Raw genomic sequence first — 12,780 nt, forward strand, 5'->3', positions numbered from 1 at the left:
GCATGAATATTACACAGAATTTTCTCCTGATCCATTTGATTTATGCCTATAGCCAAGGAGTTGAAGCTAGTGTTAAATAACTTCACAAAGCAGCACACAAAAAACGTTGGGATACCCATGGATTTAAGTTCAACACTGTTTTTATGAGCTTACTTCCAAAATAGTGTATTTGGTTACTCATGAAAAACCAACATCCAGGAATTAAGAAATTCAGTAGTATGGCATTAGGAAGCCAAACAATGCTGTGAAAGAAACACTGTTTTGGCATTGGCAAATAACACAGAGTACAGACTTTGAAGGTAAGCATTTCCATCAAAGAAAAGTAGGGCTTCATTTTTATCATTTGTATCAAATACAGCCAGTAGTATCTAATATATTTCAAATAAAGAAATTCAGACAGATAAAATTACGGTACCAATATTAGCAGTACAAGGGAATTGAAAATATATTAAAAATAATTTAGAAAAGTTTATCTTTTAACTATGAGAAATAGCTTTCTAATCTGAGTGATACAAAGAAACAAAGTTCTTTTGCCTGTTTATCAATGAACAAAAGGATAAGGAAAAAAATTGGTGCTTTTGAGTGCTTCTGTCATGTGGAATCTGCCTCACCTTGCCCCTTCCTCTGGGTGCTGAATCCTAGGCTGGAATAAAACAAACAAAAAAAAAGACAAGACAACTGAAAAGAGATGGTATTTTGAAAAGAACAGAAATCCAGAATCAGATATAAATCTAATCTCACCTATTCTGCTTAAAACATAAATTTGTACATATAGGTTAAAATGAGAATCAAAGCTAAACTTACCCAACAACAGGATGAACCACTATTGATCGAGGATTATTTAAATTCTGAACAATAGCTCTCCTAGATTTATCTGCCAGCCTCATAACACTAATGCTCCTGTATCGAGGGTCTGTCCAGTACAGATTCTTAGAGATCCAGTCAAAGGCCAAATCTTCAACACTTTCCACTCTATTAGCAGTTAAGATCTCTCTTCCTAGAATTTTTAACACATGTGATGATTGTAAATGTTTAGGAACAGAGGAAATAACATGAATGCAGTATTCTATTGACAAAACTTGTGGCTCCCTTTCATAAAAATGTCGCCTCGGTGCTACTTAGTATAAAAAACAATAAAAAAGGGGAGGAAGGGGTGCCCTTTGTTCCACATAAAGAAGGTGTATGTTCAGGAGCACAAAAGAGGGGAAATACGGACTAGCCAAAGATGAGAGAAAAATCTGTCACTAAGTTTACACTGAGAGGAGTTTTATGAATGAAGGTCAGAGGTCAGTAAGGTCAATGCAGTAAGGACATCTTGCTCAACAGCCAGACTTTACCTACTCTTTGCATAGTAAACCAAAGGTCAGTTGCAGTCTACCATTACCCTGAGCCAAGGCAGCAAGCAAGCTCAGAAGACTATATGCTGATTTAATATATATTTTGATGATCATTATAAACAGGAGAGAAACACTAGCACAAATAGGATTTCCAGAAGTCTCACAAACATAATGTTCTTTTTCTATATTACAATGTCATAAAAAACATCCTGCTCTCCAGACAGAGAAATGAAAATAGAAACTGAGTTTCATACTACTGAAAGGCATACTTGTTTGCATAAACAGGCTGGTGAGGGTAAAAATTAGTTGTGAGAAGTGCTACAAATAGTTAATTCCCAAACACATCCAGCAACTTTGTCAAAGAACAGAAGACTTCAAAAAGCCTAATATGAGTTGTACAAACATTTTGGAGAAACATTTTCCAGGTTACTGGGTTGGCACTGAGATTTGTCTGTTTATCTCACAATGTGACTTCTCAAGCTTCTCTTCAGAAAGACAAATTTTCTACTCTTCTTACCACAATTACTCTACAATTCCCAAGTATGTTTCTCACCTGAACCATCAGTTTTCTGTTTATAGATCACATCTTTACTTGTGTCTGAAAAAAAAATGGTGTCATCCTGAGCACAGAAGTCAATTCCAACAAAGTATGAAGGGCTCCCTGTTACAGGTATGATCACATCTTCCTGGCTGGAGAGATTGAAAGGGATCCCCCTCACTGCCATCTGGGATGAAAACAGCAGAAACTGCCGCACAGCTGCAAAAGATCAGACACAGTATTTACTTATTCACAAGCTTTGTTTTCCATGCTAATAGCCTGCAAGTAGGAAAAAAGAAGAATTGGAAAACAGAGATTAAATACTCACAGACCTAAAAATTGAAGAAAAACAAAATCCAAACCAGAATATTACATGATGTGGTCAGGTGTTCCTCTTGCATTGTTACTGTGGTCCTAATACACTTTTACAGCAAACATTACCCTTATGGAAGCAGAAATCATCTTCTGTGCTCGCCTCTTTACAGTTACCAATAAAAAAATAACTCACAGGCTTTGTGGAGCCTCCATACAAACAGACCATACCTGGGCTAGCCAGACAAACACATGGTCAAATAGCAAAACTATAAACTACAGACAACATATCTGTCTTAATTTGCCAATAGTCATAGTAAGCCTCCATCTGCACTCAAACAGGAAGCAGAATATCACTGATCGATACCCACAGCTCCAAAACTAAATCTCTTATTCTTGCCATGTGTGTTCAAAGGGAAAAGGCCAACCTCATCAGCACATTACTGCACAGGAAAGCAGGCTTTGAACACATGTGTTCAAAATAATGCAAAAGCTACATATTAGCAAGCATTCATGCTTGATTTCAGGATAAAGAGTTTTATCATACAGCTGTCTACACATATTCTGTACGTAACTCTCTTAAAATACTCATTAAAGGTGGTGAGTTTAAGTTGCTGTGGCTTAAAATGAACCTCAGCAGAAATGATTACATTTAATGCTGTCAAAAAGAGTTCTGGTGAAAAACCATGAAGTCCTCAGGATACTGAACCCATAAAGCTATTGAAGAAAAGAAGGATGTTCTAGACATAATTCTAGATCTAATGGAATAGTGCTATTTCCAACAATTGCAAGGCATTTTCTTACCAACACAGTGTCGTCCATCTACATGTAGATCAAAGCCCAGAATACACCTACAGCGATAACCTAGTCCATCATTATCTGTTCTGTGGCTGAGAATGCAGATCTGTTCACATCCTCCATTATTACTTCCACAAGGATTTCTTGCTGGAAAATAATACAGCAAGATAGGTTTATAACTTCCTATATTAACCCGCTTGCATGATTATCTTGATTTTTCAGGATTTTTTTCAACATCCACAATAAGTCATGTGGACCATGTGAGAGTTACATTACAAGGAAAACACCTCATCATTTCTAGCCTGGAATGCACTGAAATCATGTCAGAGTTAACCATCATTCAAGGTATTCAGCTCAGTGCAGAGACACTCAGTACACAGTAATAAGGTTATAATTTGGGCTACAGTTTTCTGCATACAGACCTATTTCAGAATTATATCTCACAGAATTCCTTGAATACTGATAGCCTTTCCCACTGCATTCTTTGCAGTGTTGAGGAAAAAAGTCCCAAACATCAATATCACTCAAGTGATATCAAACTGCAAGTTTGACTCTAACAAATATGACTCCAAGCTCCCTCTACTCTTAAATGTTGCATTTGACAGTTCATTAGCTACAGAAGCTGGATGAAACCATTGTGTGACAAAAATCAGCCCAGTTTTAAAACAGAAATTTATGTATCGTAGTTATTAGTTCTTTATACCAAAATAACAGTCTTATAATTTTTACCAACTTTTAGTAACATAGTTCCTAAATCTCCCTTCATAATCTACTTTTGGTCTTACCATATGGCTGCCTGGCAGCATGGTAAACTGTCACTCCATAAGGTCTCAGTGAAGACTGGTAGATCACTTGAGGGTTAGATTCCGAAAACTTGTTAGCTTTCACCACTGCCATTTTGGTCCAATCAGTGAAATAAACGTTGTGTTCAAATAAAGTGATTCCATATGGATGAGGAATCAGTGAGCCTCCATGAGCTACAGTTCTCCTGTTATGAAGTTGATTTGAAAATTATTTACAAGATATTATCTAGAAAATAACATTATTAATAGAAGAAAAGATACAATATTTTTAATTCATTCATTGGCTTTTGTTTCAACAGAGATGCTACCAAAGTACAAATGAAAAATACCAAATAAACTGAAGAGATGAAGATAAACATACAGGATTCATAAACATAAAGGATACAGCAGTGACAATACAGCAAAAGTAGTAGCAAATTCCAAGAAAACACAGTGAATAAAGGTGATGACTCACAAATGCAGAAAAAGATTCATAAAGAGAAAAAATTGGAGAAAGAGGCCAAACAGAGGAAATCAAAGACATCTGTAGCAATTTGAAATATTCAAGAAACCTTGAATGTAAAAAATGTATGACCCCAACAGCCACTGGCCAAAAATAAAATCCTATGTATGCAGTAAAAAAACCGAAGCAACCAGCTAAAATCAACAACAACAAAACCACAAACAAACAAACCAAACAACTTCCTTTGGATTTAATTACTCACCCATGCAAAACCAATGAAAACCAAATGCTAATAAACTGTATTTATTCTATGAAAGATATTGTGACAATATTTTTCTGGACAAATATTAGGAGATAAAAACAGACATGTAAGTCCTCAAACAACACATAAAAATGACACCACATTTTTATTTTCATAGAGTCATGAAGAAAGCCCTATGAAATCAGACTAACTCTACAGCACTACTCTAACAGTTTCCTGAGTGATTTAGGTTCATGCTGTAGACATGTACGATTTGATACAAGTGGACAGTAAGATCTATTTTAACATTTTTCACAGACTATGCCATTGCCTCTTGCCCACTTACACAACACCTACACAATTTTTGCTATTGCTGTGAGGGATAAGTTTTTATCACCAAAACCCAGAGATTTTACTAAACATGTCTTATCTATTTTACTAAATATATCTTACAAACCCTAGTAAAGATGAAAAGATAACAACATTATAATTTTGTAAGTGAAAAAAATACATTGAACAATAAAGCTGTAAAGTGAGCAGGGGACTGTGTTTCAAGTCAGTATACAGAAGGTATGCAAAAGAGGACATTTTTTTTCTTCTCTTCGAATAACTGACACTAATCACAGATGCAGAGATAAGTAGGCTTCTAAACAGTATACTGTATGACACAGTCCCATAAAAGTTCAAGCACTCCCTTCTTGCATGCTGTGATTTAGACTCCCCAGCACCACAATAAGGGAGTGATGACTTAATTTTTGACAGCGAAGATTTATAAAATATAAGAAGAGCATTTAATAGCCATAAATTGGTGTTTTGGTGTGGAATATTTCAGATAAATTCATTCATAAAAAAGTGCAAAGAAATTATGATGGAAGACAATTAATATAATTGAAAAAATAGTAAAAAGCAAATGCTCTAAAAATGTGTATTGCAGTGGTGGACTGTAAATGCACATTATAAAATAAGTGCAAGGGTATTCAAGGTAGAAAAAAGGCAATGAATCATGAATTAAGGACTGTCTAGAAGAAGCGTAACACCACAGAGATGAAGGTGTATCACATTCTTCATGTTGTAATTTTCCTCCTTTGTGTATCTCATTTTGTTAGACAACTCTTTCTTTGAACTGGATACAAAATGATCAGTATATCTGTAACCTCCAAGAAACAATATTGATCCTACCTTTGAAGTCCATCATAAGTTACAGTCTCAATGTAATCAAACCGGCTGTCAACCCAGTAAAGTCTCTTTGACACAATATCCAAAGTTATTCCAGCAGGCCAGCCTAATTTTGTTTTTATCAAATCCTGACGATTTGTGCCATCCATGAAGGCCCTCTCCACTTTTGGATCACCAGAAAGACTGTCCCAGTCTGAGAAAAACAGGTAACTATAGAGGGGAGAAAAAAGAAAAAAGAAAAGTGTGACATGTTTCCTGGAGATTTTACAAGAAACTCCAACGTTTTACATGGAATTTAAAACCAGTACCCTTTCGGGACAGAGCTTGTTTCTCAGCTGGCATACTATGAAAACGTACTTTGTACCTTCTACACAAGAAGTAATTTACATTTTCTTTTAAAGAATAAATCCAGAAAGAAACATGCTTTCACCCCAAAGACCTCAGAAATACTGTTTGTTTCCTTATTAAATTACATACTTAAGTTTACTGCCAGAAATGAACCAAGCAGATGCATTATGAAAGCAGCAGCCCAGACTACAAGTCACATGAAATTCCTCTTCCCATTTTCTGAGGATCCACATTTTCATGGCTCACATACACTTTCGAAGTGCACGAGTTAGGAAACTCTAACTTTCCTGGCTTCATTCCACCTCTTTATTTAATATAGTTGGAGGTCTATGGATGGTATTACAATAGAAATCTCTGAGGATAATTTCTGCTCCTCTGCAGGGCAATTCCACAGTTCCCATTTTCAGGGCTGCTCGTCCATGTACAACTCCAGCCATGAAACAGATTCCACACACTGGCAATAAAAGCAGTGCAGAGCTCTCTCATAACTTAAGGTGCAGAACAGGTTAGGATACAATGCAAATATTTAAAATATTTTATATCTGATTCTAAAAAGATCACTTTGCTGTTCTTAGTTGTCCTCCTTTTGCATGGGTATAAAGGAATTTCTGACACCCTTTACCATTACCTGGCAAGTATCACTTACCCAACAGTTGGATCAAGTGCTATTCCTCTAGGATTTCCAAGATTTTCAGCAATAAGAGTCACACGGTTTGTTCCATCCAAGTTAACCATATCTATTCTGTTCACACTGGTCTCAACCACGTATAGTTTATTGTTAACCCAATCCACTGCTAGGTTTTCAGGTGTGTCAACTGAAACATTTAATACTTCTTGGAAATCAGAGCCATCAATATTAATAGAAAAAACCTGAAAACAATACAAATATTGTCAGTGCCCACATGATATTTTGCTAATGACAAGGCACATGGTACTTGTCCTTTATCATCACATTGAGCATAGATCCATAATTGGCCACCAGCTACAACCAAGTTACCCACTAAGCTACCCTTTAGCTTAGAGTTTTTAGCAAAAATTTGGAAAACAATCCAAGAATTACAGAAAAAGCTTGCCTTCAACTAGCATTTCTGCAAAATGGACAAGGTAGCAGACTAAAGCAGCCTTGTGCTTTAGCAAATGTGCCTAATTGCTGGATTTAAAACAAAACCAAAAACAAACCTCAAAAAAAAAAAAAAAAAGAGGAAAGTCCATCTTGCTTTTGTGGGATCAAGAAAAACCCAGTACTTTCATTGACTGACAACAAATGAACATGCTTTAGCAAAGCTCTCAACAGTGACCAGAAACAAGAGGGGGAGCTGTTACTACACCAACCATTAAGGGGAAATTGCAAAATGCAGAAAGAAAGTGAAAGCTCTCTGTCCTGATAGAAAGAAGTCGTCTCAGCTTGTGGTCTCAGCTTGTGGTCAGAAATAGTGTTGTTATTTTATCAGCAAGCTCAGAGCTACATGAAGCAAACAGTCCAAACACAGTGTTACAAATCCAGAAATCATGTGATTATAACACTGGGTAATATGAAAAGCTAGAAATCGTTATTTTTTTGAAACAATAGCATGAGGCTTGGAATGCATTTAAATGAAAACACAGATTACCACAAGTAAATATATGCAAGAAAAATAACAGCTGAAATAGTATCATTTAAAATATTCTTCAGATTCAGGTACCAATAATCTAGACAGCCACTTGACAGTCTATTCTGTTCTTTGGAAACCCTGTTGATGAAAGAGCTTATGGGCATTAGGTTATCAGGCAGTACACTAAATGAGATAAAGATGACAGAAAACACAACCCACAATTTTCTGGCTTAGTTTACATCTTAATCTTGAAAAAGGACAACCAAAAATGCCCTAATAATGTTATTATTTTAAGACACCAGGTAGAAAAATACATCATTTAAGAAAATTCTAAATGTTAAATGTTGTTTTCATCTGGATATACTAGCTTGGACTTAATTAGATTAATTGTAATTAATTAATAAGGATTAAACTATATTGGGGCAGATAAAAGGCAGTCCTGGCATCTGAGGTGTACAGTGAGAAACTCCATATTATCTTTTGTTTATACCTTTTACCGAGAGACAGTATATACATCTCCTGTCTCACAAAAGTGCAGATTTGACTTTGACTTAATTCAGCCATTGGCAACATAACTGCAGCAATGGGAACCTACTACAGTGAAAATCAAAATGCCAGAATTGTGAACAAGTCAAAAATTGTGCATACAAATCTTGTCCTACTTGACAGTCCTGCAGTGAGTGTGCCTTCCAACAGAACCAGCATGGCACTGTAGTATAAACTACAGCTTTTACTACACTTCTTATGCATAGATTCAGAATAATGACAGTGACACCAATCTGATCCATTCATAGTGTCAGCACAAGCTAGGTCATGGATCCTCCCTCACTCTGCATGACAATCAACATGGAGTGGAAGATTGTGGAGTTTCAGCATTTGACCTAGGACTTTTCTGGTTTCCATAAGTTATGCACAGAGAAAAAGAACAAGGGTGACATCCAACTTCCACAAGAGTCTCCAGACTATTTTTAAGTTGCTTTGCTCTACTGTATCTTGAAGCTGAAATAATTTCTCTTAAAAAAAAAAAAAGTAACACAATATTGGCTCATTACACAAAATACTGTCAATATTTGTTATCCAAGCTCAATTACAGTGCCATTTGAAGTATATGAAGAAATCTGATTTTTATCATCTTGGAAGGCACACAGGTTTTACATTTTAAATGATCATGTTTCAAAAAATTACCAAGAAAAATTTGTTCAGTTTTGAAGGAATGTCTACTATTTCTCTTAATTAGTTTTTTGGACTCTGTCTCAAGTAAAACTAAAGTTGCTCAAGACATTCCCATATAATAGGATTCTTTGTTTAATATGTCACATGTAATAGTATAGTTGAAAAAATGCAGTCATTAACATAAAACATTTCAAGGAGCTTTTTTGTTAGAAAACAAAAATACAGCCAGCTTTGGCTCTCAAAAATGAGGGCCTATCAACACATTCTGCCTCTTGTAGCTCTCTCCTTCCAGATACACAGAAATATATTCTTCTTGAAATTTCTACCCACCTTATCTTGCACCGTATCAGTCCAAAAGATTCTGTGCAGGTAAAAGTGAAAGTCCACTCCAACTGCAACCCCACGGTTCTGTGACTGCACCAAAGTACGAAAATTTCTTCCATGAAGATCTCCAATCAGTAAATCACGGCCATTGGAAAAAATAATTGATGCAACACCAGCTGAAAGCAGGGGTGACAAATATATGACTATTCTGCAGGCATGATACTTTGCAAAGGGGCACTGAAATATATACATACTGGTTCACACACACTGAACACAAAAGTCTAGATGGATGTTCAGCCTACAATCTGTATAAATGTTTCTATGTGAGTACTAACTTCCTGTGATTTGCCTTTGGTTTCTACACTTGGAGAAAACCAGGCACAAACACGTATTCAAAGCATCTAAATGCTAAAGACCGTTTCTACTAAAGCTAAAATGAATCCAGTGGAACTGATTTAGAGCAAATATGAAATTCTCCCATTAATAAGATAGAAACTCAACACACTCGCCCAAAAGACATTAATTTGAATGGAAAGCTTCTTGTGAAACATACTGAATTTTTCTGGAAGCGGAACAATCATTCCAAGTGCTGGGACATGCATGTTTTAATACAGACATATTTCATTACCTCAAAAAGCTTCATTACCTCAAATGTTTTTTGAGAATATACTTGGAAAATTGTGAGATGACTGCTCTGCAGATGTGGCTGAAGAAAAAAGGATGAGGGAACTGAGCACTTTATGGTTTTCTAAGAAGCAAGGCTGCTAATCAGCTATGCCAATCAGGGACTCAGCTTCCCACTGATTTCCTGCAGGCAGGAACACCTGCCTCACACAAAAGCTTGTTAGGACATTACATCTCCAAAAGGAAGGGTTTCCCAGGGCGTGCCTTCAGAACAGAGCAGGAGGCCAGGAGCAGCTGCTTACAGCTGATGGGGAACCACACTCTAAGAGGCAAAAGTTCTTGCCAAGTTCAGGTTCTGGAACACTGGAAGCCAAGGGCTTCTGTCACAGGCAAGTGCTTCATCTCACCATTCAGCAAAACCACCTTCTGGTGCAGTTCCAGAAAAAACAAGGTTTCCTGATTTCTTGGTCACACTGACTTCCACAGAGAGCATGTCAGGAAACTGCCTCCCACAGAACAAGATTTTCTTAGTTCAGGTGGGCTCTGGCAATGATCTCCCAACTCTGCAGAAGCCAGGAGTGCTGAGAAAGCAATGGAGCCTAGAAGACATTTGTTGATCTGAGGAGAAGCAGCCCTGATGAGGGTCAGCTCCACAAAAGACTACAGATGCCAGGACATGGAGAGTTTTGGTATTTGCTGATATTCTGAATGCTATCCTGACCATAAGTCCTTAAGGGCAGAGTTAAGTTAAAATTAAACACAGTTGCATGGCAAAGCCATGAAAACTGCCCCACTTCACCTATCTATCTACCTATCTATCTATTAGCTCAACAACAGCAGGAGACTTGAAGTGCTCTGCACTAACCTGAAGTGTTGGCCCGACAATGTCGATGATGCTCTAGGAAATAACCTTCCACACAGTGGCACTGGTGATGTCCCACACGATCTTCACAAAGCTGGTCACAGACACCCCACATTTTACAGTCATCAAAATCTGTCAAGTGAATAAGGCATATTAATAAACAATGCTCTGTATAAAACAGATGTCATAATTAGGAAGCTGCAAATTTGTCCTCTCTGCTTGCTTTATATCTATTTGCAGAACTATAGCATGGAAGAAGACATTTGGTATGTTTTTCCACAATGTTTCAATGTTTTTATTTCTGGATAACAAAAACCCTGATGTTTCCTGCCTGAGGACCTACGTGCACCCTTGCCCTTGTGAAAAGAAACCAACCAACCCACCAACAAAACCCAAACCACATCTGTTTGGGAGAAAAATCATTGGAAGGGACATCATTGTCTACTTTTCACAATACAAAACATGTCTGTGCAGTATTCTTCCTGCAACAGATCTCTACACTTTGCACACACACACACACACACGGTAGGATTTAAGCCCACTCTGAAGGCGAGCCCTACCTTTATGTTAGTGCAGTGCTCAGGCCAGTAAGTCCTGCTAGAAGGCAGTGTTTATTAGCTCAGACTTGGTACCATGCTAGCAGGTGTCTGATTTACAATTAAAAGCTGGCTGTGGACCAGAACCAGACAGCAAAAGTACAAAGAAGTTAATTTTGACACGCAAAATACCATACAAGTAGAGTGCACAGCTAGGATGACCCAGCAAGAACTCACAGATGTGCTCTACAAGGAATTTACAGGGTTGCTGCAGAATCTTTTACGTATAAAATTGTGAAATATTTAACTAGCCGTTTTTTTAAAGCAAGGATTTTTAAATGTAAATTACTTTCATAAAAAAAGGCATTCAGATCTGAACACTGTCTAGTGTTTCATCCTATCAGTGGTTATTTAAACTCAGATTTCTGAAAATACTTAACACACAGTTTTGACACTAAAAGTCTGCCCTACTTCACTTGAAAATCTGAACAGAATATGTTACATTGCTGGAAACTGGTAATTCTACCATTAAGCCAATAAAAAGGTGAAAATGAGATCTTAAATATGCTTCCTATTTGAACTTCTGGTTTTAAATGCTGATTAACACATAAGTGAAAATTAAATATTTCCTGGATAGTACATTTTGGTACTGAAAAAATGTTGTCCTCTGTAGCTTTCCAGCTTCCATGTGTTAAAAACCTTCAATCTGTAGTGATCCAGAACCAAATAAAGACAACTGAAAAGATTACAGTTTCAAAAAGTAATACACTTCATTAACACTATAGTTTCATAATTTTGATTTAAATTAAGATCTGGAATTACACACTACTGACCATCAGCCATTCCTCCATGCCAAGTCTTGCTGCCAATACAAATATATGTCTAGATCTCAGCAAACCAAAATACATTGACTCAGATTCACAAGCCTGAATCAGACAGCTAGGTTTACAGGGCAAATTAAAACAGAAGACTCCCTGAGACTGCACCAGGTTTGGGAATGTGTCTTTCATGTACTTCCCACATAAGAGTGAAAGAATGGAGGGAATTTTATGCCTTACTCCTTTGTCTCTATAAAGAGCAACTATTCTACCATTGCAGCTTATACAGCCCTAGGTCACTCAATATTCCCAAAAATACAAAAATTTCATTAGAGGTTGAGCATCTGGAATACTTAAAAGAGTACAAACAGCATAGCTTGGGTTGAAAATCCATAACGGGTATTTACCCCATTTCTTTTATTAGGCAGTGCTAACCTTCATGATTCTGAAGTTACTCTGTTTCCAGCTACTGAGATAAATCATTTGTACTACCAAGTTACAGCAGCTGCAGAATACAAATGCAATACCAAAACACCTCACTTACCTTTACATTCTTGTAAATAGTCTTCATTTTCATGTAAATCATGTATATACTTAAATCCCATAGAAGATACAGCCTTTTCAAAGGCAAAGCACCTTTTATTTTCAAGTATAATGTTCTACTGTCTTAATATACAGCCACTTTTCAAAAGTACCAAACAATTAGACATCATTAGACAATTAGACATCACTAACTGTTTTTCCAGACATACAACACAAATGAGTGAGGCAGAAACAAACTCTTCCTATCCAACCACTAAAAAACTGGTAAAAAATTTTGATAATAAAACAGCCATCCAATAGTTAATCTTTTGAA

At 36.7% G+C, this 12,780-nt stretch overlaps 1 protein-coding gene across 2 annotated transcripts in view; it reads right to left on the reverse strand.

Annotated features, from left to right (window-relative positions):
• LRP2 (LDL receptor related protein 2) overlaps window positions 1-12,780 on the reverse strand; it is a 117,406-nt gene that overhangs the window by 71,120 nt on the left and 33,506 nt on the right. For both annotated transcript variants that reach the window (XM_051787320.1, XM_051787319.1), the window contains exons 10-17: window positions 10,574-10,702; window positions 9,091-9,260; window positions 6,642-6,865; window positions 5,651-5,857; window positions 3,771-3,973; window positions 2,992-3,132; window positions 1,891-2,094; window positions 805-997 (exon numbers count right to left, since the gene is read on the reverse strand). In XM_051787320.1, coding sequence (XP_051643280.1) covers window positions 805-997; window positions 1,891-2,094; window positions 2,992-3,132; window positions 3,771-3,973; window positions 5,651-5,857; window positions 6,642-6,865; window positions 9,091-9,260; window positions 10,574-10,702 — 1,471 coding nt within the window. The remainder of the gene's footprint in view (window positions 1-804; window positions 998-1,890; window positions 2,095-2,991; window positions 3,133-3,770; window positions 3,974-5,650; window positions 5,858-6,641; window positions 6,866-9,090; window positions 9,261-10,573; window positions 10,703-12,780) is intronic.

The sequence above is a fragment of the Manacus candei genome, unplaced genomic scaffold, assembly GCF_025592945.1.
Source record: "Manacus candei isolate 608988 ecotype Guabito, Panama unplaced genomic scaffold, ASM2559294v1 h1tg000023l, whole genome shotgun sequence".
NCBI classification, from domain to species: domain Eukaryota; kingdom Metazoa; phylum Chordata; class Aves; order Passeriformes; family Pipridae; genus Manacus; species Manacus candei.